The sequence below is a fragment of the Homarus americanus genome, unplaced genomic scaffold (assembly GCF_018991925.1).
Source record: "Homarus americanus isolate GMGI-L3 unplaced genomic scaffold, GMGI_Hamer_2.0 scaffold33468, whole genome shotgun sequence".
Lineage (NCBI taxonomy): Eukaryota > Metazoa > Arthropoda > Malacostraca > Decapoda > Nephropidae > Homarus > Homarus americanus.
In genome coordinates, this window is record NW_024714177.1 from 8,479,260 (window position 1) to 8,506,356 (window position 27,097).

Below are 27,097 nucleotides of genomic sequence, written 5' to 3' on the forward strand. Positions count from 1 at the left end.
CTCTGAGTGCTACTGGGTGGCGTGTTGGTCAGGCGACTCCGCTACACAATTATGTGCCATCTCCACGGATATTATTCCTCGTTATCCCTTGTTTAAGATATTATTTCTCATTTCTGTTCGCTCGGGGATCAAATCACTCAGCGACCTGGTTTTCAGGAATGAATGTACACGATTCTAATAAGGTAATTCCAAAACTTTTGTTTTATCGAAAATAGTCAACGCTCAGGCAAAGTTCCATAATAATGGCATCTTAAGGAGTTTTTCCCATTTTGTACCACATAGGTTTAGTCTATGATCAATGTTTATCATAGTTCATTTAAAAATATAACTTCCTTAGTTCCCTTATCAAACGACTTCCTAAGATCTCCGTTGTTTTCATATCACCTGCCAAGTTTATTCCAACCTTCAACCCTTTTCCTCTCCTGAACACACATTATATATTTCTTGCTCTATATTTTCACAAATAGTTGACTAAATCAAACTTAGTACAAAAAAATTTTAATAGGAAAAAATAAAATAAAAAATAATTAAATGAGACCCTATGTCATCCATTCTCTCCCAAATACTAATAAAATAATATTGTATAAATAAAATATTAATTATATTCTTCTCCCAGTTTTACATCCACAAGGATAACCAAGAAGTACAGAAACTTCTACAAAAAGAAGGAAATAGTAGAAAGCAACAAAAAATTACCAAGACAATTAGAAATAATTCACACACAGACTTGCTCAATTAATGGTTAGATTCACAGACACTCAAACCTACACAAACATATGACATCACAAATGGTTGACTTTGTTCATATAAACTGCAACAAAAACTTACAGCAATAGTGGAGCCATTTCTCCCTGCCCCACCCCATAGAATGATGGGAATATATTTCCATACTTGGATTACCACTTGAAGCACACCAATTATTATATACCCTGAGATAAAAGGAAGTTCTGTTCCTGGAATCTGACAAAATTAGAAAATACATGTTAGCTATCAGTCGTATTAACAAAAACCTAATAAAATAAATTTCTCACATACCTGGGAAAAAATATTTTTTTAATATATCCAGTTATGAGAAAAAAATATATTTTTTAACAAATACATATCAAACAAGTATCACTGTCAGATCTCTTCTCTGTGGTATCCCCTTGCCACACACACAGGATATTTGCAACAAGATTATACAAACTGATGGAGATTATATAATATATAGGGAAAACATTGTGTAGTAAGGAGTTCCACAGTTTTGGTAGGCGAATGTTCTGCAAAATGAAATTTAAGTAGAGAAGGAGGGTGCACGGTGGTGGCACTATTGAGTGTAGTTTAACAAAAATAAAGAATATGGAAGTACTGTACAGTACAGTACAGTAAAGCTACAGTATACAGAGGGACATATAATTTTTCTAAATTAAAATTAAAACTTTATGCATGTAAAAGAGAAACTGTCATATAATTTCATTAAGTAAATATTTAACAAATACCAAAATACTACTTTTTTAATAACAAAATGGTCATGTCTTGTACTGCCACTTCACTCAAAATGTAGCTTACCATCCACCCATCTAAAGCAATAAAATTATTTCAGCAATAATACTTCATATATTTTCCTCATTATTGAGGTGATAAAAGTGAACCCATCCAACACTAGGGCGCCACATCATCATCACCAGCTTCACAAATACTGAAAGGAAACACATGCATACACCATATCCCCACATCAACATCTGGTTGGCTTCCTTGAGCTCAAAAGGTGTGGCAGTAAAACACAGGTATGCAGAACCTCCCCTCCATGACTTCCTTGAACTAAAATGTTAGGCAGTTCACAAGTGCGTTTAGGCAACATGTTTCAAAGTCAAGAACAACATAGGCATGGTAACAGAAAACTGGATGGTTGCAGTATTGTTCCTGTAATTGAACAGAAAAACAATAAATAAACATATAAACTATAGGGCGATGTTTTCATTTCTTTATACATGTCTGGTCAGGATATTTAGACTGCAACTGCGAGAATTAAAAGATTGAAACACCAAAAGTATGACAATGTAAATCTAATAAATATTGTGGAAAATTTATGAAACACTTGACAAACATAAAACAATTGAATGTTCACTCATACTCTATCCTTCACAGTATACTGTATAATAAGCTATACAGAGATACTAAGAATTGTAAAAAAAATGGGGCCAGTAGAACACATCCTGAGCAATCAGAGCTATAAATCTAAAGAGGAAAAATTCATAGCATTAAAAAAAGAAAAACTAATATGAAACAAAACAAACATGCTACACATATGTGAGAGTTGGAGGCAAGGCCCACACCCGGTGCAGCAGTATTAGCAATCATGCAGCAGTGACAACTATAGTATACATGAGGCCGGAGTCACCAACTTACGGCCACTGTGGAGCCATTGCGGCCTGCTCCTCTCTCTACCAGGATAATCTTAAAATTATTAAAGAGTGAAACAGCAGCTGCTACTATCCCAAATAAAGTAGGCACACACTTGACTGGTAACCACATCATTGGAACCTGAAACATGCCATGGACAATTCAACTTGCATTAATAAATACAATCAAATTCACATTATTAAACATTGAAAACTATCAGTGGGTCCCAGAGGCCTGATGGCCATTAGGGATAGTGTGGATACAACTGCACATTAAGCTTTTGGTACACAAGCAAGCAGCATGGCCAGCACTGCACTTGATCATTTACTTTCCCAACTGCAAATCTAGGTGCCCTGGGCATGAACCAGTGACCTTAAAGGCAGGGAGCAAGCATTGTATGTGCTCAGCCACCACACCTCTCAATGATACATGACCACATCTGGTTACCATAAAAAAATAATAATAATTCTAAAATGTGACAAACAGCTTTGATATTCATCAATATCAAATTGAGCCCCCATTCACCCCCCCACCCCCCGAAGGATTATCAGACCAATATGTGGGAATGCTGAAAATTACAATAAATAAATACCCCCAAAATTATAAAAAAATATGTGACAGTCATGCATATTATCCACAACTACAATAATACATGCAAGCAATACCTTCCTATCTTCTTGTACTTACTAAGATTCTCATAACAAGAACACCACTGATGGTGATGTTTGCCAAACCTTCTGAGTGGAACAGCAATGATAACTCACATAAATAAATTGGAGAACGCTGATTAAGTTCAGTCTATACAGGCATCCCTCGAGATACGAAAAGGTTAGGTTAAAAAAATCCTTGGGTGAATTTTTGTATCTTGAACAGAAAAATATATATGAAAAATAGGACTCATTTCCCCAAATGACAAAAATACACCAATATCATACCCCAAAAACATAAAATCAGTTCACAAACAAGAAAAAACTACCTAATTAATGATGATAAATACTACACAACTGCAGTACTGTAATTTACTACCAAACACACTACAAACATTATTCTATCTTGAGGAAAATAGGAAGCTAAAACTATTAAGGAAAATCTAAATCAATGTTTAACACAGCCACCACCAGCACCATTTGCATTGATGCCAGCTGCTTCACGCATGGCCGCCCTCAAGCTTCGCCATAGCAACCAGCCCAGCAGCGTCTGCCAAACCCACAACATTCCCTCCCCCCTTTCACACATAGAAATGTTTATTCTCTTTATGTGTTTGATCTTATGATAGTTATTTGTTTTAATTTTTTTGCACATTATGTATGTAGGATTGTGTGTACATGTAACTGAGTAAAAAAGTGAGGAAAGTTAAGTTTATCTATCCGAAACTATGAGTTGAAAAATACTGTAATCATAACCTAACTCCCCCAACTCATCCTACTAACTCTCGCTGTTGCATGAAGAAATATTTATTCCCTTTGTTTTTTACCGTATGATAATTATTTTTGATGCACATTCTGTAAATAGGAGTGTGTGCATGTACAATATCTGAATTAAAAAAAGGTGAAGAAAGTATGTTTATTAGGGGGCAGTGAAATTTTGCTCAAAGCTGCACTCTTCAGGCATTGTTCCTTATACATATCTAAGACTCCATGCCAAATTTGAAGCTGATATGTTGAGGTTTAGTCTGCCTCATTTTCTACTGAAATTTTTAAATTTACCTACAGTACTAGCCAAACAGCCGCTGTGGCGGTGCAATGTTCTGTTCAGTGTTTATCAACTTTTTTTTCATATCTCTTATTTCATTTAAGTTGTCTTGTTGCAGATGAGTATGGTGCTATGTCTATATTGATTATCAGCCTTTTCTCATTTCATTTCTCAATGTTATGTTACTGTACTGTAATGTAGGGGAGACCTGGGTAAGTTGGCGCACTTGAAATTATTCAAATAGTTACCGTTACGCAGTTCACACCGCAGGATCACCACGTGCTTCCTCGTGTGATGATAAAGAATGAGAAGACCGAGAAATGGAGTTCGAGGATGATGGTGAAAGATCATTATGTCATCATGGTTGAGCCTGGCAATGAATATCTCACACATGTGACTCCCAAGACTGGACACGGAAAGCAGATTGCCAAAACTATTCACGAGTTTCTGGTGGAGAAAAATCTAACCCAGCAGCCCATTGTGTGTGTTGGTTGTGATGGAACCAATGTAAATGTAGGATCAGAAAATGGAGTCATTCATCATCTTGAAATGTTACTTGGTCACCCGCTCCATTATTTCATATGTCAGCTTCACGGAAATGAGCTGCCTTTCCGCGCAGTTTTTTATCACTATGATGGTAAACCAAGTGGTCCTGAGCATTGGCGTGGTCCCATTGGAAAGCAGATCAAGGAGTCTTTGTCTGAGCTTCCAGTTGTCGCCTTCCAGCCAGTCAGTTTCCCTGATTTCCCTGTGTTTAATGATGAAGTGGAGAAAGATCTGTCCTGGGATCAGAAATACCTGTATAGGATTTGTAAAGGAGTTATCACAGGTGTTGTTGAAGATGACTTGGCTGCTATTGAGCCAGGTCCTCCCTGTGTGTCAAGGTGGAACACCTTATGGAGTAGAATCCTCAGGCTGTATGTAGCAACATCAAGACCCAGCCATGAGTTGAAAAGAATTGTCATTACAATAATAAAGTTCAGTGCTCCAATGTGGTTTTACATCAAGATACACCCTTACGTAACACACGGCTCAAGGAACGTATTCCAGTCCCTGCTATATATGAAACACCTGAATAGTGAGGAGGAGACGATAGTGAAGAAGGCTGTCCAGAGAAATGCATACTTCGCCCACACAGATCAACTTCTTCTTGGTATGTGTGCAGATGAGGACATGACTGTTAGAGAAAAAGCTGTCTCAATGATAAGAAAAATTAGAGAGGAGAATCAGCAAAAGGAAGAATGCACTGGCAGATCTGAAGAGGAGGAGGAAGATTCTGATGCTGCTGTTGACGAGAATTTGTTAAAATATACTGATGAGGAGGGTAAAGATGGAGATGGGAATGAGGATGTGCCTCCTGTAGTCAACATGAGAAAGGTGGTGACTCCGAAACTAAAGTGGCAAGCAAAAAACTATCATTCCATGATTAACTGGAGGAATGAACTCAAGACTGGGCCTCCTTACATTGCTTCTCTGTCAAATCTACAGGTTAATGACATTCTTGAGACACCATTAGTGGTGCCCAAGTGGCCAAACAGCACTCAGGCGGTCGAGAGAGGCATAAAAGTGATGACTGAAGCTTGCACTGAAGTGACGGGATACGAATCGAGAGATGGATATATTAGGCAAAGATTATTGTCTAGGAAAATGATGCCAAGGTTCCGCACAAAAAAGAATTTCAATATGAACTTGTAATGATTTTCTATACGGTGTACCTGTAAAATAACATGTGAATTAAATCGATGTCACCCATGTAAAATTTATCATTATCCTGGAAAACATTAAATGACACCTAATTTTTGGTATACACTAAAAGTTGACAAAAAGTCGTTCGCGATGCGGCAGGGTAAGTATGCATGAAATGGCATGAAATTTTGCACAGGTGTTTGTTACAGCCATACAAACGATGCCTGAAAAGTGCAGCCTGCAACTCAAATAAAAGTGTTTTTTCCCTGCCCCCTCATGTTATTATACCCTAAATTACGAGTTGAAAAATAACCATAACATAACTCCTACTTCAACCTGGTAGAGAGTGTGCTAGGGGGTTATGGCTGCCCTAGATGACTCCTGGGAGCACGCTTTCATAACAGGAAATATTGGTGTCAATTTAGGAAATTTGTACAAGTGAATTTTCGTGTCTCAAATGTTCGTATCTCAAGGGATACCTGTATATGCTTAATATGATCCAGCAAACTTTATTTTATTTTGATCAACAAAGCCTTTCTCATATTCTTGAAAAGAAAAAAATTATATGCATGCACTTTAGTCATATAATGATCCCTTTGGGTGTGGCCACCATTATTATTTTCAAAATATTTTTCTCCTTGCCTTCTGTCCCTAGTTTTTTGAGGTACAATATAAATAAATATGAAATTTATGCCTAAAATACCATTATCAATCATCACAATGCTGTATAAAATTAAAATTAGTGGCTATTTGATGACAAACTCAATATTTATATAACAACGTTACAATCATCAAATGATAACTAAAAATGACTATCATTGTGTCCTTACCTAACGTACTGTCTTACCTTTAAAACATATTATATTCTTTGTTATTTATATCAATATACAGTACAGTCCACTACAACACTGTAGAATAAAGGTGTCTTTCCATTACAGTATTGATTTTTATAACAATCAAAACAGCCTATCATTTGTTTTAACTTGGTTGTCTGTTACTGTACTATATAATGCACACCGGACTCCATCCTTAGTTGTTGCAGACATTTGTCTTTATTTTCATGTGAATTATTTTTTAACTTACACCACATTCGGTATTCACTCAAGTTTTCATACACAAAAATTATTTTTGCGTTCACTCTGCCCTTTCACCTTTCAAAACTATACCATCCACTTACAACCTCTTCTCTATTTCAGCCTTTACATAAAGCTATCAAGTTTTTGTCACTCTGCTGGACACATTCTATCATTCTTTTATCTTGACCAAAGAGTATCATCTGATTGTGTTACACTCCATCCTCCCACAGGAAAGACCATATCCTTTTTTTTTTTTTGCTTTTATAAAAAAATGAACAAGACAATTTATAATAATGTATTCTCTAAACTGTTCACATGATGATGCTCTGGCAGCATGTACCTCTCATACTGGTGGCACATAAACCAATCAACATTTTTTGATTCTTTTATAAATTAAGCAAAGCAGTCAAACTTTTTCTTGCATTGAGTAGCATACACTGTTCACTAAGTCCCATAATTCATCTGTAACTGAATTTGCCATGACAAAACTGACAAGGTGAGTCAAACCAGAGACATATAGAATGCTTATAAATACTGTACAGACACCCTATAAATATAAGTGCAAAGTATTATAAAAAAAAATCAAATGTCCTTGAGCATGAGAAAATTTGCAAAAATGAAACTAAGACACTCTAAAGAGGCCAAAAGACAACAGACCAAACACGTACCTTTAAAGACCAAAAACTTGACCCAAAAATAACAGAGATTATGTGAATGGCCATCACACCAAACTGTGCTTCAGTCACATCTATGAAACCAAATCGCAGTGTACCTGAAATGGAGTACAGTAATTCAATTACTGTAGGTATTACATTGCAGTACGTATCAGTTATGTGAGAACAATAAGTACCCCGTACCCAGTAACTGGTACTATAAATTGCCTTTGATATTTTGTTTAATTTGACAAAATATCAATTTTAAAAGCCATATGAAAATAATTTAGATATTTTATTAGCCTAAATAAATATAAATAAGGATAAACAAGTTATTGGGCTATTATTCAAATAGCCAATAATTATTTATGAGCTCCAATTCTGGGCAAATATCATGATTCACTAGGAGATACTGGAATGTAAACAAACCCATGTTACTCGTTTTTAGGCAACCCTCTAAACCTAAATAGACTGTATTTCACTAATTCTTTATTTTCCTATTCAAGGAGTAAAGCAAACATTTAACTGAGTTTGATTGAGTGTGGAGGCAAAACATGAGGAAGATAGAGAAGGGTTGTTTAACCAAACCCTGAGTAGAAAATGTCCAGTTTTTAAGAATCTCCAACTTTCTAAGATCTAGCTCGAAGAGTCTGTACCTGTCATGATGTGCTGTAAAGTCAAACTTATCACTTGTAACACATACAGTAGTTTTTTCTTTTCTGTGTTACTGGTTCTACAGCAAAACCTTGACCCATGAAAGGGTTAAAGACTTCTACTTAGAGAGTGATTGACAATCTCTACCAGGTCATAGCAGATATCCCAATCCAGCCACAAAATATATCAAACATGATTTTATATCCACAAACAATTCAGCTCAAACTTACCAGACACATAAGTTTGCCAGTGGGCACAATAAAAGAGGGTGACAGCCATCATACATTGGAAGAACATCCAGTATGGATGAGTTCCTAGTCGAACAGAACAGCACACACCAATGGACACAAATACTGTTGAAGAAAAAAAAATACAAAATCAAACACTAAAAAAAAAAAAAAAATATATATATATATATACTGTATATACAGTAGTACCCCGATTTACGCGGTCAATTGAACCCACAGGGAACCGCGGAAAGTGAAATCCGCGTAAATGGAACAGCAGAACATATGGGATTAATTCCAATAGACTGGCCCGACCCCCAAACTCCACTTTTTGACGACACACAACTATGTTGTAGTAAAAATTTTATCTTAACTTTATGATGGTATGCACAAACAAGTAAGATAGAAGAGGTTAGGTTAGGAAAAATAAAGGTTAGGTTAGGAAAACTAAAAGTTAGGTGTAACACTTACGTTAGTAGAAGAGATGGGTCGGCTTACGGGGCCTGGAGGGATGAAACTGCCGCGGCTAGGTCAAGCGTCGTCTTTCCTCCCTCCCTCCCCGGGTGGACACGTCATATTACTTTAAACCAATTACAGCTAGCAGCAGAGGGGGGTAGGGATGCATGGCCAATCACAGTCCGATACGTCATATGACGTCAGTGATAACGCAACAGAGACATGCACTGCGCAACCTTACCGCCCGGCTTGCCCAGGCGGAGGCGGGAGGAGGCGGGGGTTGGTTCCGAGGCAGAGGGCAGATTATTGGCCCTCACCTGTATCACTTGTATCAATTGTATCACTATCCACCACAGAGGCTTGCAGGGCCTCTTTGTCAAACCCCCCAAAGTTCATATAAGTCCATATCCTCACTATAATTATCACTATCACTGACTTGGGCCGGCTGTAGTGGGTGGCGGGTGAAGAACTGGTAATGTTTTGATGACTGGGCGACCTTGTGCGCACCATTTTTGCGCCTCTTACACAACATGGCGGATGGCGGGAGGTTTGGATCAAAAAATGGCGCGGCTTGCCAGCCGCTCTCCGCGTAATGGGGTACACGCACCGCGGAATGTGAGCATGTTAGGTTCCGGCAGGGCACCGCGTTAACGGTGAAACGCGGAATGCAGGACCGCGTAATGTGAGGGTTGACTGTATATACATATATATATATACTGTATATATATATACAGTGAGTTCTGCTATAACGCGTGTTTTGACAACGCGAATTTGCTCTAACGCGATTTATGAATTGAGGAACGATATTTGTAAAACGCGAACTCGTTTGCTCTAACGCGATTCCACTCGAACGGTTGTTATGGCTTCAGTTCACGTTCGACATCACATGTTCAATTGAGTTATGTGTTTTGTTTGTGAACAATTGCAGAAATAATGTATGTAATATTTATGTATACAGTATACCTATATATTATAAGTAAATTGTAAAATTTTAAATAAAAGAGAAAATCAAATTACATAGCGTTTTAGACCCGCGCTCTCTTTACATCACACACAGTGTTTACAGTTCACGTTCGACATCACATATTCAATTGATTTATGTGTTTTGTTTGTGAAGAATTGCAGAAATAATTTATGTAATATTTATGTATACAGTAAACCACTCACAAGGTCCTACAGTGACAAGAAAGGGAAAGTGACCTTGACTGTGACCGCCTGTGGCTATTTTTAGCCGTCCTTGTGTTCGGAGGTGGTCAGTAATGCATATCTGTATATTTACTGATCATAATACTTATCTCCTATAAATAATTCATTTGAAATTTATTTTTTGCAAAGAATATTCAGTAAATGACTGCGTTAATTCTTGAAACTACCGACAGTGGTAAATTTAGGATATAAATGATGAACAAAAGTCACGTCATGGATTAGGAGTTTGGTCCTTAACGATCACCATAAATGTACATAAATGTATATAAATTAAAGAAAATACTTGCAGTATATTTAATATATTACAGTATATTATAAATAAATAAATAAACAAATAAATAAAAATTCCCTTATCATCCTGTGTTATATACAGAAATACTTGAGTCCCTGAGCGAGTACACAAAAAGAAAACGGAGGACTAGGACATGTTTTGTGGGCGCTGAAGCATAATATGAATAATATGTAAATTACAATTTACTTATATATATATGTAAATTGTAAAAATTTAAATAAAAGAGAAAACTAAATACGTAGCGTTTAAAGTGTTAAAGTGTACTGTACAGTGTTGTGGCTTGGCTCAATGTTTACAGTTCACGTTCAACATCACTTGCTCAATTGATTTACAGGTATGTGTTTTGTTTGTGAAGAAATACCTGTACAGTACAGTATATGTAAATTGTAAAATTTTAAATAAGAGAGAAAAACAAAATAAGTAGCGTTTAAAGTGTACTGTACATTGTGGCTTGGCGCGGGGTTATGCAGTGTTTACAGTTCACGTTCGACATCACATGTTCAATTGATTTATGAGTTTTGTTTGTGAAGAATTGCAGAAATAATTTATGTAATATTTATGTATACAGTATACCTGTACAGTATATGTAAAATGTAAAATTCTAAATAAGAGAAAAACAAAATACATAGCGTTTTAGACCCGCGCGCTCTGTTTACTCCACACTTTGTTTGAAACACGTGTGAAGTTTTTAAGTGTCCTCAGTGAATTCTGATTACTGTTTCTCCAATTTTGTGACTATGGAAAAGAAGAATATCTCTGGGAAGCACTCTGGTGATCGCATTTCCGGTGGTGATCATAAAAGAAAGGCTATAACACTTGAAGAAAACCTTGATGTTTCATGACTCCTCAGCCTCAACATCACCCTTCTCCCCCATCAAGTTATATTCATATTTTTTCAAGGTAAAGCGAAACATTTACTGTATGATTTCATTATTAGATGTGAATGTAACATTTATTTAGACTGTGCTATCCTTTGTGTTAGGCTAACTACGAAATTTTTTTTTCGATTTGGCGTAATCTGCACCTAACCCTATTTTCTCCATAAGCCCTGTTATTTCTATTACACGAATTTCTATAACACGATGTTTTACAAGAACACAACTATCGCGTTATAGCAGAACTACCTATATATATATATATATATATATATATATATATATATATATATATATATATATATATATACTATAAGTTCCTTAATATCATTTATGGTCAGAGGACATCTATAAACCATTAATGTGTTCTTACCTGTAGAGAGAGAATCACAGCCATGATCAAACAGTTCTCCAAGAGGTGAAGATGTGCCAGTGCGCCGTGCCTGCTTACCATCAATGGCATCAAGACTTTGGTAGGTGAACAGCCCAAGGGCACAAAGGAAGCATGCCCATCGAGGCACCTGCAAAGTAAAAACATTGAAAAAATTTACTTAATACACATAATAATAATATTAATAATAATAATAATAATAATAATAATAATAATTCATAGTAAATAAAATTTATAATAAAAAATAAAAAATTGAAAACAAAATAATAATGATAATAATAACACTGTAATAATAATAATAAAGAACCATAGAGAAATAAAAAAATAAAAAAAAAGATCAAAAGTGAGAAACAAAATACTGCATGTATGTTGTGTTGTCAATAGTAATAGAAACAACCGAGACCCTGCAATTGTGTAAATGAGGCAGAAAGTCAGAACAGCAACCTGGGACTCGGTCAAAATTTTTGTGATGCCATATGGCAGCAGGGTTAATGCCCATCACCACAACCTTTAACTTATCTGAGGTTATGACGTGGTCTTACAGCAACCGTTCGGTCAGTCCATCAACTACAACCATGGGACACCAACACCACGATATCTCCCAGAGAGCACAATTTACCAGCATGCGTAATGCCGGGTTACATATCAGCGAGATCTCAAGGCAGATGGGAGTCTCGAGATCGACAATGCGGTGTTGTTACAGCAGTTTGAAGAGTGGTAATTTAACAGATCTTCCCACATCAGGAAAGCCTAGACTGACCAGTGCAGAAAACAACACTAGCATTGTGGCAGACATTTGCAACCATCCTCTCACCATTTAGAGGTCTCAGCTAGGACAGTTAGGTGACGAATCCATGGAATTGGGAACCATCTCAGGGTTTCTGCTGTTAAGGAAAGGTTCGAAGAACAACACCAGATTTGTACGTCAGTGGGGGGGGGGGGTGTCGACATCGTGTTTTCTGTTCCCAGAGCATTATGCGGGGAGGACCTGCACTTCTTGGCAACTACGGCCGTCTTCACTGCTGGAGACCTAATAACACCCATTACGCCTGGCAGCATGTTTACCATGAAGCCAGGAGCGGCCACGTGACCATAAACATGTGGGGCTGGATCAACCTCAACAGTGTGGGCGAGTTGGCGGAGATATGTTTTTCCTTTTGTCTGTGTTATAAACATATAGATTTTTCATTTCTTTAAAGGTAACATGTTGTCTTCCTATCCTCATGTCAAACACTTTTATTTCACCAAACATTTAATACTCAATTCAACTTGAGAGTGATGTTACATAGTTTACTCAAACCAAATTTTACCAATTGGAACATAGTGCACTCCCAAACAAAAAACAACTGTGTGTGTGCACATTAGCATCAGTCAGAGGAGAGTGCCCACATTGTGTTTTCTGTTCTTTCAAATTACCATAGAACCCTGTAATATGTAAAGTTAATATCTCAAATGTGGCACTTGGTTGTAAAAAAAAAGAGTAGCATGATTGTCAATAAAATGTGACACTGATGATATGTAGGAACGAGAGGAAAAAATTACTTAAGCACCTCAGTCCTGTCGTCCTGCTTGTCTGGAACCATCACCAACCCTCTATTAGGAACCCTCTCTGCTATAGCTTGAAATTAAGTATCTCTTATACCTGTCCTCCTGACACTCACATAAGACAACTCATATAACCATTAGAGGTACATGGTTTAGTTCAAAGAGGATGTGCACATAGACATGACATACACTGGATTGTTCTCATGATCGAGGTGCATAGCAGACTGTGTGTGTGTGTGTGTGTGTGTGTGTGTGTGTGTATAATAATAATAATAATAATAATAATAATAATAATAATAATAATAATAATAATAATAATAATAATAGTAATAATAATAATAATAAACGGTTTATTGAAAAAGTTTGCAGCCCGAAGGCTGAAAATATACATTGGACATAAATGACTTATTACATACATTGGTGTGTGTGTGCTCGCAAATACATTGGTTCTCGTCATTCAAAATAAGTCAAACTAATTATTGATGGTATTCATTGGTTTGTTCCTGACATTGCTGGCAACATGGCAATCTAGGCATGAAACACACACTTTAAACCACAGAGTGATGCTTAAACTATGGACCTAGTAGTTCCATCATATGTGTTCGTGCATGTCTCTCTGACGTTGTCACATAGGCAGGACTGTACCTAATTGAAAATATATGTACATTTCACTGTAATTATTTAACATATTTTTGTTTTGTTTGTAGATAATTAAAGGCAACACTTGGGAGTTTATGGCAATATGGTTTTGACTATGGCACAAAAAGTGAAAGTCATCTAATTGTATTTTGAAACAAAATCTGTGGTACAGACTCAGTGTTGCTACTGTCGTCAAATTAACGTCAGAAGAGTTCCCAATATCAAAATCAATTCACCGTATTGTGACCAAATTTGAGAAAAACAGAACTGTTCTCTACCTGAATTAAAGGGCACACTCTATTAGGGGGTTTGTGGGTAGGTGGAGTTGACTGAGGTAAGGGGATGAAGATGGTAATAAAGGTGGTGGAGTCTGGCCAGAGAGATGTGAGGGAACTAAACTAGACTAGTAAAACTTCTTTAACAGTTTGAGCAAAAATTCCCTCACTTGGCAATACAGCTGCTCCCCGACTGACGAATGGGGTTAGGGACCCAAATCCAGGTCGTAAGTCGAAAATGCTTAAATTATACATAGAAAATCTAAAATGGGTGTCTCTTTTTCTTCTCAGCACCACAAAACCCTCACTTTTAAGCTTGCCAGCCATTTTAAAGTGAATTACAAACGAAAATTTTATCAGTACACAGCACAATCACTGACGTTGGGACTCGAAAATACGTAATTTGACAAAATTTTGATACGACTGAGGTGGTCATAAGTCGAGTAGGTCGTAAGTCGGGGAGTAGCTGTATAAGGGATCTACTGTGAGTCATAAATGTGACTGGTTTATAGATGGTGAATGCGAGTGATTGGTTTATAGCTAATGAAAGGTATTTTTCATTGAACTGTACTGTATATTATGCAAGAATAACAAAATTAGAAACTTTCTATGATATAATGAATAGTGAGCACAGTACTGGTATGCTTTTGTTAAAATCCTAATCAACCTTACCATACTTACGTGACCCTCAAGGAAATGCCAGGCACTGTATTGCCAATCTAGTCTAAGGAATTTTTTTCCACAACTGTACATACACACTACTAAAGTATTGTAGCACATACTAATATTTTAAAAAGTGAAACACTATTATGGATAAATAAATAAAAGGCTTAAATATGCACATACTGGTAAAGATTTTGTAATGCTGTATGTCTATGATTAGTTTTTAAGCAAGAATTATAAATTCTCTTTTCATTCACAAGAATGGGTGTTGCTACTCAACACACTATTCTCATGTTACAAAGATTTTCAAGTTCAAATTTAATTTCAACTGAATAATAAAGTGAGCATACCTTCTTCTGGAGTGATCAAATTATAAAAATATAAGTCCATTGGTAATTCCTACAAGCCCCCCCAAAATAGTAATCAAACTGTATAACATTTCTAAAATTAACATTAATCATAGGACTGACAATGAAAAAAAAATTTACTTGCACCCATTATATAACTTGCCATGGGGACATTATCAAGAGAGCACAGCCAAGGTCAGCCAAGTCAAGTGGAATCACATGTAAGATTTGTGAGAACCTGATGTTCAGTCAATGGTATACCTCCAAGTACAGTCCCCACCCCCCCACCCCCCCAATAGAAATTATTAGAACACATGTCCCATCAAATTGTGTCAATTATATTCTGCAACTTTCAAATACTAAAAAGAGCACCCATGATTGCAGTACCATAACACCAAGCCCTAAAAAAAGACAGCCACAACAGATGACAGGTGGCTACAGTAGAGTGGCCAGCTGTAGGGTAGGGATTTAATTCTTATAACGGACACCATGGCCAATCAGACGGCAATGATAGCTACAGCTGCCATATGATTCCGAGCCTGATAACCTACCCAAATACTCAAATGGGAGACAGCTGGACAAGTGCATCATAATATGCTGCATGATATATGTGTACAATATCTTTGGATCTGCCCCTACATTGCTAAGCACAGGGTAATTTTAATCAAGGAAGGATATGGTGCCCTGGTGGCCATGCTTACTTTAACAATATTTAAGCCAAGTCTATCCTGGACCTGCACTGACCTTACTCACATTATCCAAGAGTTACAATATGTAATGTTTGTTCACAATCTTTATAATACAGTACCACACCAAGCAAAATAAAAAATAAATAAATAAAATAATAATAATAATAATGATGATAATAACACTAATAATAATAATAATAATAACAATAATAATAATAATTTGGGTCTATTGATCAAGTTTATTTTACGTTACAATCTCCCATTAGCTTCCAAGATTACAGTTTCAATTTACGACTTCAGTTGGTAATGTGAGTGAAGAATTGTGCTCAAAATTCTTCTCATTAAAGATACATGTATTTGTATTTCAATCTTTTAAACTTTTTTGAGAGATAAAATTAATCATGACGACATAGAGATATTCGTCGTAGTGATCCTTAATCTGGTGCTCAGCCCAATACATTCTTCTTACTGGCCAAACTGATGCATAGCACACCTCTATACCTGAGTGAATGACTTGATCCATCTAATGTATTGCCATAAATTAACTAAATTACTACAGTATATTTCTACTTAAAACTTGATTCATTCACATACCTCCTGCTTGGCATCTGGGCTGTAGTAAACTAATAGTAATGAAGTGACAATGTTGATGAGCAGGCCAGTGATGGTGATGAGATTCGGAGCCAGTGTCCTGGAACACTGGTCCACCAGCCAGCACCACCACTTCTGCATCATGGGATCCATCAGAGAACTTGAAGTACAAGAATACTTGTGCTCGTCCAGTCTCCGTAACTGCGCGTGAGTTAGCTGACCCATCTTGAAGATTAGAATTCTTTCTTTCCTTTCAAACACTTGTGTTCTTTCAGATTATTATACACTGATTCAGAGTTTGTGTTTTGTTCACATTAAAAAAAAAAGAACGATGCTGAACTTGTATCTCACATCAAAAAATATCTATTATCCACAGTCTTCCATCAATAACCACAGTGTAACACTAAACAACTTCATACCAACCCATCACCTCTAAAACACCATGTGCAATTTTCTAATATTCATGTTCCTCTCTGTTCTCTTCACCACAATATCAATCATTATTATGACTAATGTGAAAGCCACATTATCTTTGCCTTAAGTTGTAGCTATACTTCCCAAAATGATCACTCAGTGTTACATCAAGTCACACCTGAAATACTGAAAACATATTAGTAAAGTCTAGTTGGCTTACACATTGATTATTTCCAAGCTTCCAAATCCTTATTTGTAGGAGATAATGAAATTTTTTTTAAAAATCTGCTCAAATTCACATACATATTGTACAGTATAAACCAACCCATGCTATACTGTATACCTCCTGTGTGTTATGTTGAATACTTTTTTATAAACTTGAAGGTTTTAGTGGTAATCTCTCAAAGAACAACACTGTGAATATGAAACTAAGTCACCAATGCACAACAAACACACTGCCATGAGTGATTATTCTGAAGAGGGAAAGTTTGCAATTTCACACTAAACCCTTAACTGCAGAAAGATGTTGCTCCTCTCTTCAAGTCAGTAATGTACAGATCTGTAGTGATCAAGTACAGTACATGGTAGCTGTATGGATGACCAGTTATTTTCAATACCGTATATAAAGTGACTATTAATATAAAGTAAAATCATTTGACAGATCATACACCAAGTCAATGGTAACAAGTGTTATGGAAAGCATAAAATTGGAGAAAATCTGACTACTGTGTGAGAGTCTGCATCTCATCTGTAAAGACATATGGTAATTTTCAGTTAAGTTTAGATTTGGCTTGGCTGGTTTCAGGAAATTATATTTTCAGAGTTTCACTCTTAGGTTCAGTACAATATACAGTACAGCCATCATGTACTCTATGTATATATCCTTCACATCTCAATAAAGGGGCTTAATGAGAACAAAATTACAGTACACTACTGTACTAGACAAGTGGTCTCCTGGTCCATTTCGTGACCAGGCACCAACCAAGACACAGGCAGTCCCCGATTTAAGTACTGTATGAAAAACACAAAATTAAAAGAAATATATACGGTATACAGTATATATTTTTTTTCTCCTCATTAATAATAAAATACTGGAATTTTTTTACTACTGTACTCGGAAGCTTGCTTACCAGTATTTCACAAACTAACCTTTTTATTCTCTAACACTAGCAATATTCTTAACCCCCAACGCTCGTTGTATTCCCAGTAGGTTACTAACCCCACCGAACGATGTAAGGTGTGTCCTGGTTTTGCTTTCAAATTACTGTAAGTATGCACCTTTATTTAGCTGGGAGTATAGTACAAAGCCTCATGGCTACTAAATTGAGGAATAATGATTTGTAGTAACTGTAGGCCTCCATACTGACTTCCCGAGGTAACTCTCCCCCATTGTCCCTCAGTAACACCTCACCTGCGATGCTTCGTATATGCAGCTACACCTCCACTCGTCTTCCCGCTTCCCCTGACCTCTCCCTACTACCCTTCACTTGTCTCCCCACCACCTGTGACACCTCATCACTACCCTCCATCTTATCTGCTCATTCACCAACATCATTCAACATTATATACCGGTATTTTTGTGTTGTCCATGTTCCTACACATATATTTTTTACCATTAGGGTAATGAGGTGAAACAGTCCACTACTGGTTTGTACAAGTATTTTTATTATACTGACACACTCTAGAAAGTATTCTGTACTTATGGATAAGTAAAAAAACTACCTAAGATTTGTTCTACTATTTTTTTTTTCATCTGGGGGATTACCAGAAGGATTAAGTGATCCACATTTGACAGTCCACTTCACCAATTAGGTGGCTCATATTGGAAATTGTCTCGCATTTCCACACTCCATAAACTACAGTATTCCCTACAAATTCATAATACCTGTACCAATCATTAAGAAAGATTTTTTTCTCCAAATGCTGTACCTGTACTGTACTGTACTGTACTTTTTTGTGTGTCTGGGGGGGGGGGACAATTTGTGTACTTTAGGGGTTAAGTCTACAAATAAGTTTTTAATGTGTCATTAAGTAACTTTCTCATCAAACTTACTGGGAAAGGTAGACTCTTCTTCACTAATACAATCACTCAGCCAGTTGCCTGATTGTTCAATTTTTCCTCTTTAACTCATGTAATATGTGGCAAATTAAATAAAAGATAATTACAGTACAGTATAGTACTCTGTATTCTTAAATTTACTACAGTATGCTAATTATGTACAACAAAGGTGTAGTGTTGTCAGAGAAAGTGGGAAATTTGAAAGTGAATAAAAGTCGGGGTGTGGATGTTGCCTGCAACACACAAGTGAGTGTAAGCTTAGTGTCAACTGACTGACGGCAGCAATCACGCCATGTAAACAAAGCAGCAGACATTTAGGACGATGCAATAACTCATCTTGGGTTGATCGTGGGATTTTCCAGAATGTATCTCCAATTAAAGAACAGAAATTAATGTACAGTATTACCACAGCAATATAGAGAGGGTCCTCACTATACATCGGGGATGTGTTCCAAAGAAAAGTGACTTACAGATAAACCTCAAAATACAACGGGGTTAGGTTACTGAAAACCCATTGCTAGGTGAATTATCATAGATAGGGAGCATTATAAAATGGGGTTCAATGGAATTCATTTCCAGTCAGTCCCCAAACACACGTCTCACAGACAAAACAATTCCTACAATACTACCTGTACTATCAGTACAAAACAAACAACACTCACCACTCCCTGAAGAATAAGCCTAGTCATCATTACATGTCCTTTTCGAGGCTAAGGAAATTATTGTAGATGGAGTCGAGACACACTCCGACTCCCACACAGCCACTGGGGAGTCTCATGCTGCTTAACAATGTCAAGCTTCACCTCAGAGACAAGGCTGTCTTGGATGCCTTGGCCTTCCCAGACATTTTCAAAGTTACACTGCTCACTTCACAGTCACAAAAACAGAGCAAAAGCACTTGTCACAAAAACACAAGAGAACAATGGAAACAAAAACAATGATAGCAGCTGACACTGCTCACATTTTCAAAACAACAGTCGAAGCACATTAGTCACAAAAACACAGAAAATATCACTTCATAGACACCATAACAGTTCAATCTAAATGATAGTGCTGTCCTCTCACTATACAGTATGAGAAAAAACAAAAAGCAATGATGATATGTATTACAATGGGCCTCCCAGCTCAAAAATTGTCTGAGCCAATAGTCATTGAGAAAATAGCAAAAAAATGATTCTCAAATGGTAAAATCTATGTTTCATATCAATATAAACTACATTGCATCTTGTAACCAACACTATAATGAAGAGAATGGTACTGATAAAATTCATGCAAGTCGAGAAAATCATCCTCTTTCAGAGACTTTTCGAGACATTGTCACTATACTGTAATGAGGTTGTATAACCTGATACAGTAACGGCTTTTTGAAAACTAAGCACTTTCTCTGTAAATGTGAAAACAAATATTACATTACACAACCATCACTTGACTTCTCTCACACTAAAAAGAAGTTATTTCAGGGAGTTGGTTAAGCACTGTAATCCAAGAGTTGAGGCAGCCCACACAGAGGTATGAAAATTTAAATGGACACGGCAGTCTCACTGCTGAGATAATACAGCGCATTTATTGTTCCGGTCTTCACTTCCTATGGGCCTTGAGCGTTACCAATTAGTGTATTTGATAGAATTTACTTGCTACTATGACATCAAAATTTTACATACAGGTAATTCTGTTGAAAACTTAACTTTTGGGGAATATTTTAAAGTTTGGTGACTCGGTTTGTGTCGCCGTGAGGTTAGTCTTATCATGAATATGATGCAAATTGAGTCATCATGTGCGAGAGGGTTAAATAACAAAGTGATGTGGTCAATCTGCATCATAGCCAGCACCTGTGATCTCCTGCAGTAACTTCCATCCCTTGTCATGTGAGGTCATAATTCCTGTTACCTTACATCTACAGCCTCTTATTTGGCAGTTCCTTTGAAACGTTGACAATTTGACACTCTTCCGCACACAATAAATTTTTAAGTTTCCGTGACCACAACCACCTTAGTTAATAAGAAAAACAAGCAGCAGAAGTGTTGTTAGAAGACTTCACCAACCTAACCAAAGAAACCTACCTAACCTTACCGAACTTTCTAGCTGTGAGGCTCAACCCTCCAGACCCCCTTGGCATATTTAACAGAAAGAACTTACTATTATAATGGTGTGCCTCATAAACATACACTGGCGACTGGTGTTGATCAGAAATGATTGGCTATGTACCACCCTTTCCCGGCGAAAAAAACTAAGTAGTGTGCGCCAGACAAAGAAGTGTACGCCTAGTTGCCTAATTATCTACCAAACGAAGCAATTTCCATCAAAATGACTGTTATATCAGAACTCACTCATGAAAATATAGTGAGAATATAAACATCAAAACAAATAATGAGTTGGCTGTGAGGTCCTCCATATTAGCCCTTGCGAGTTTATGGATCCCTCCTCTGAACACTGAAAACACCGTACTGAACACCAAAAACATGAATAAGGTAAACATTTTATAGTTTTGTAGTGGATATTTTGCCCTGACCGGCTAAGTTCCTACTATGCTATTTTACCGTGAGTGTGCTCTGATTGGCAAAGTACTTTCTGTTTAATATGGAGGGGTTCTGCTCCCGGCTAGGAAGTTAGTTAAGGTTAGATAGGTTTCTTTGGTTGGTTAGGTCAGGTTTTCTATTAGGTTCAAGTAAATGCTGCATCTTTTATAATGATAAGAACATGTGGAAAAAATGAACAAAATCGAACAACTCCATCTGGTTAAGCATTTATAGTTACACAATGATGGACTCACGGCAAAATATATGCCGAATGCCGCCAGAATCACAGTCAAATATAGTTCTCGCATTGTTCGCCAGTAATCGACGATTAGCCAATCAGAGCGCACTCACGGTAAAATAGCGTTAGTAGGAACTTAGCCAGTCATGGGAAAATGACGACTGCCATAAAGTTTAGGATTTTTAAAGGTAAGGAAATGTTAAGTCAAGTTTTCAAAAGTTTGCTTAGTGTTTTACCCTACATTGTCCATCTACTTAAACAAGGGGTCCGACTAATTACCCAAATGTAGCCACAATGAAGTCAAATAATGGTCCTACATGAATAAATCGGACTGCCAATCACTTCTCGACTAGTATATGGTGTCACAAAGTAAAAAAAAATTGGAAAACGTAATTTAATCTGAGTTAATAGATCGCGTGCATGTACCGAGGGAGCGAGTAATTACCCAAATGTAGCCGCAATGAAGTCAAATGATGGTCCTACAAGAATAAATCGCACTGCCAATCACTTTTCGACTGGTATTTGGAGTCATGAAGTCACAAAAAATTGGTAACTTAATTTAATCTGAGTTAATAGATCGAGTGCATGTACCTAACCTAACCTAACCTAACACAACCTAACAAAACTCAGATTAAATTAAGTTTACCAATTTTTTGTGACTTTATGACACCAAATAATAATCGAGAAGTGATTCACAGCCGATTTACGCTTGTAGGACCATCATTTGACTTCATTGCGACTACATTTGGGTACATTTGGGTAATTTCTCACTCCCTCAGTACATGCACGCGATCTATTAACTCAGATTAAAGTAAGTTTTCCAATTTTTTTTTTACTTTGTGACACCAAATACTAGTCGAGAAGTGATTGGCAGTCCGATTTATTCATGTAGGACCATTATTTGACTTCATTGCGGCTACATTTGGTGGGTCCGACTAATTACCCAAATGTACCCAAATATAGCCAGAATGAAGTCAAGTAATGGTCCTAGATGAATAAATTGGACTGCTTATCACTTCTCGACTAGTATTTGGTGTCAGAAAGTCACAAAAAATTGGAAAACTTACTTTAATCTGAGTTAATAGATCGCGTGCATGTACCGACGGAGCGAGGAATTACCCAAATGTACCCAAATGTAGCCGCAATGAAGTCAAATGATGGTCGTACAAGCGTAATTCAGGCTGTGAATCACTTCTCGATTATTATTTGGTGTCATAAAGTAAAAAAAAATTGGTAAACTTAATTTAATCTGAGTTGTGTTAGGTTAGGTTAGGTTAGGTTAGGTTAGATTAGAATAGATTAGGTTAGGTTAGGTACATGCACTTGATCTATTAACTCAGATTAAATTAAGTTTACCAATTTTTTTTGACTTCGTGACACCAAATACTAGTCGAGGTTAGGTTAGGTACATGCACTCGATCTATTAACTCGGATTAAATTAAGTTTACCAATTTTTTGTGACTTTGTGACACCAAATACTAGTCAAGAAGTGATTGGCAGTCCGATTTATTCATCTAGGACCATTACTTGACTTCATTCCGGCTATATTTGGCTACATTTGGGTAATTAGTCGGCAAACAAGTAATGTTGTTGCTAATTTTATCAGTTTAAATACTCGAAAAATATAAATTTCCGACGGAAACACTACAAAATAGATTATTTTTTGTTTTTTCTTTCACCCTATATGACTCAATATACTGTATAAGGTGTTGGCAACTTCTAAACATTTACCTCAACCTGTCCTACATCCCACACTTTAACAAGTAAAACTGCCATTACAGCACCTAAAACAGCTTGCTTGACTACATGTGTAACTACAATATATTACGGTAATTGCTCAAATTACAGCATATGCCTTTAAAAAATAAGAACAAGTTTCGGCTCTCACATAAGTTGTCTTTTGCACACATTTCAACTAAAGACACAGCAGAGGATGGTGATGAGTCAAGATATATGAGGTAGTAATTTGTTTGAGGCTGAATGTGATGAGGACATCCTGCACCCAAGTCAGCTGATCAAGTGTCTTCCAGGACTCCTCATCAGTGGCTCTCCCTCATACTCACTGAACCTCCTTCCCAGAGTTGACTTATATCGACTCTGGTGTAGTATATGGGGCGAGTGATGGTGGGTGTAGTGCCACCGTGGAACACTACCATCACCTCGGCCACTATCACTCTCAGCTGATAAACAACAACGGAATATGGCTGTAGGTGAACGATGACTGATGTGTTGCGTAGTTTTGTTCCGCTCACGGGATAACAAATAGTTCCTCCACACCATATATGGCTTATTTTAACTTCACTTACTACTAGTTATTAGGTTTTATATTTTTATTGTAATTTGATTATAAGCAACAATTTTTATCAATCAGCAAATATGTTGTGAAGACACGAAAAAATACATAATGTTCCCCCGAAACTAATATAAAACATAACTTGATTTCCATTTGTATAAAAAAATCTTTTTATTTTTTCTCTATAAAGGACGAAATTAATTATACTGCCAGCGAAAATCATACTAGCTCAAATGTTACACATAAGACTCACCAATATACTTTAAAATCAGTTTACCATAATTATTACATTATTACTGTATATATATACTATATATATATATATATATATATATATATATAATTTTTTTCATTTGTTTTCCAGCCAGCGACCATGTAAGAAAATTGTAATATGAAAAATATACAGTATTAATTAAAGTGATCCTTCTATAAAGCCAATTTAACGTTATAAAACTAATGTTACATAAAAGATTAATTTGCTCTAGGTTGTCAGCAGAAAGTAAACAAATGGGACGGATATTATCATATTTCTCAGGGATTCCACTTGACTTTGTTTAAAGTTGTGGATGGAGTTTAGTGTTGCCTCATTTCCGAGTGAGTTAAGAGATGTAGTGAACAATAAAACCCGTTCTTGGTACAGATTAGAATTACCCGTATTACGGTACATCCTACTTCATGTTTCAGTCTCGGGGCAGTAAGGGTGACCAGAGTGAGCAATAGCAAAGGAGAAATACTGTAGTCAGGGCAAGGATAAAATCGTTACTCGACCCGGATTACCATTCTCACACCACGAGTCTCATTTGGTTAGGCCGGCTTAGGGTAGCCTAGCTTTGCTAAGGTTAGTTACCTTGAATTAGTTCATATAATCTTGGATTAGATTAAATTAATTAAAGGATATGTTAGTCTGGGACATATTAGGTGAGATTAACTCGGGTTAGGTTGGGTACAGTGAGATTGTTTGGTTAAATTAGGCTCTGAAGTCAAGGTTACGTAATAATCGCCTGTCTGTTAGTGTAGGAAATTGTAGATAAGATATGAAGTTTATCTCTGTACTGAGAATTTTTGGTAAAAAAAACTGTTAAACTATGGAGTTATGGGAAAAGAAGCAGATAAAATTCTTATGTTAGTGTTTTTTCATTAGACTATTTCTGTACACATTTATAAGCAGTGTGTGTGTGTGTGTGGACAGGTGACGCGGACGATCATATAATAACCTTGGCCTGATAGAGTGGTAACCAAGGCCTGATACAGTAGACCGTGAATGGTATCACCAGCTGATCGTGATGAACTGATTCGGGTCCATGATAAAATCCCAACGGGGTTGTCATCTATCAACACTAACCTAACCTAAACATAAAAGTGTTTTATTTTATATTTTATATATGAGACTGGGGTTTTGTCCGGTCACCAACTGATTCACACACCCTCACGTGACACCCGCATACTCACCACCCACACCCTCACGTGACACCCGACACCCCTCACCACCCACACACCACCCACACACCCTCACGTGACATCCATACTCACCACACACCCTCCGTGACACCCGCATACTCACCCCCCACACACACCCTCTCACCATCACGTGACACCGCACACTCACCACCCACACCCCTCACGACGTACTCACCACCCCACACCCTCACGTGACACCCGCATACTCACCACCCACACCCTCACGTGACACCCGCCACTCACCACCCACACCCTCACGTGACACCGCCTCCACCACCCACACCCTCACGTGACACCGCATACCACCACCCACACCTCACACCCGCGTGACACCCAAGCTACTCACCCACCCCTCACACCCGCATACTCACCACCCACACCCTCACGTGACACCATACTCACCCCACACCCTCACACGTGACACCCCGCCTTCACCACCCACACCCTCACGTGACACCGCATACCACCCACACCCTCCACACCACCCACACCCTCACGTGACACCCGCGCACTCACCACCCACACCCTCACGTGACACCCGCGCGTGACACCTACACGTGACCTCAAATACGTTACTCACCCGCATACTCACCACCCACACCCTCATGTGACACCCATAATCACCACCCCACACCCTCGTGACACCCGCATACTCCGTGACACCTGCATACTCACCACCCACACCCTCACGGACACCGATACTCACCACCCACACACCCTCATGTGACACCAGCATACTCACCACCCACACCCTCACGTGACACCCACCCTTACTCACCACCACACCCCTCACGTGACACCGCATACCACCACCCACCCACACCATACTCACGTGACACATACTCACCACCACACCCTCATGTGACACCCATACCACCACCCACACCCTCACGTGACATCGCCACCACACACCCTCCACACGTGACACCCGTACTCACCACCCACACCCTCACGTGACACCCGCATACTCACCACCCACACCCTCACGGACGTGATGTGACACCCGATACTCACCAACCCACACCCTCACGTGACACCCGCATACTCACCACCCACACCCTCATGTGACACCAGCATACTCACTACCCACACCCTCACGTGACACCCACATACTCTTTACCCACACTATCACAAGCCACACCCTCGCCACCCTCAACATCTACACACCCACCACCCACACCCTCACCACTGTCGCCACCCTCACCACTCACACCCTCGCCATCTACACACCCACCACCTCACCACTCACACCCACACAAGCCACACCCTCACCACCCACGTCCTCATCTCTCACACCCACACAGTCGACACCCTCACCATCTACACCACTCAACACCCACACCCTCATCACCCATACTATCACCACCTACACCCTTACCATTCACACCCTCAACACCTGCGTCCTCACTATCCACACCCTCACCATCATTATCACCCACACTCTCACCCTCATCACCCACACTTACCCCCTCACCACTCACACATACATCACAAACACTGCCTACAACCTCACCACCCACACCTTCACCATCAATCACACCCTCACCTTAATGCTCACCACTCCAATTCTTACCACCCACAACCTCACCACTTTAACCCTTTCCACCCACACCTTCACCAACCACCCCACACCCTTACTCCCTCACCATTCATACCCTCGCCACTCACACTTGTCCACCGCTGATAGGTCTCTCTAATAAACACTAAAACATCTATCTATTTATACTGTAGATAGAAAAAAGCACAAATTTAATGTATATAATGTTTTTAAACTTTTCTC

The 27,097-nt window shown here is 38.0% G+C and overlaps 1 protein-coding gene across 9 annotated transcripts in view; it reads right to left on the minus strand.

The window, feature by feature from the left end:
• Nucleotides 1–23,800, minus strand: part of LOC121877873 (cholinephosphotransferase 1-like) — a 42,382-nt gene extending 18,582 nt beyond the window's left edge. Inside the window, exons 1-6 of one of the 9 annotated variants that reach the window (XM_042383816.1) lie at nucleotides 23,630–23,771; nucleotides 16,343–16,939; nucleotides 11,573–11,720; nucleotides 8,374–8,496; nucleotides 7,505–7,608; nucleotides 829–960 (exon numbers count right to left, since the gene is read on the minus strand). In XM_042383816.1, the coding sequence (XP_042239750.1) occupies nucleotides 829–960; nucleotides 7,505–7,608; nucleotides 8,374–8,496; nucleotides 11,573–11,720; nucleotides 16,343–16,564 (729 nt within the window). In that variant the 5' untranslated portion in view covers nucleotides 16,565–16,939; nucleotides 23,630–23,771. The other 8 variants (XM_042383825.1, XM_042383834.1, XM_042383808.1 and 5 more) reach the window with 8 other exon arrangements.
• Between the last annotated feature and the right edge of the window lie 3,297 nt (nucleotides 23,801–27,097).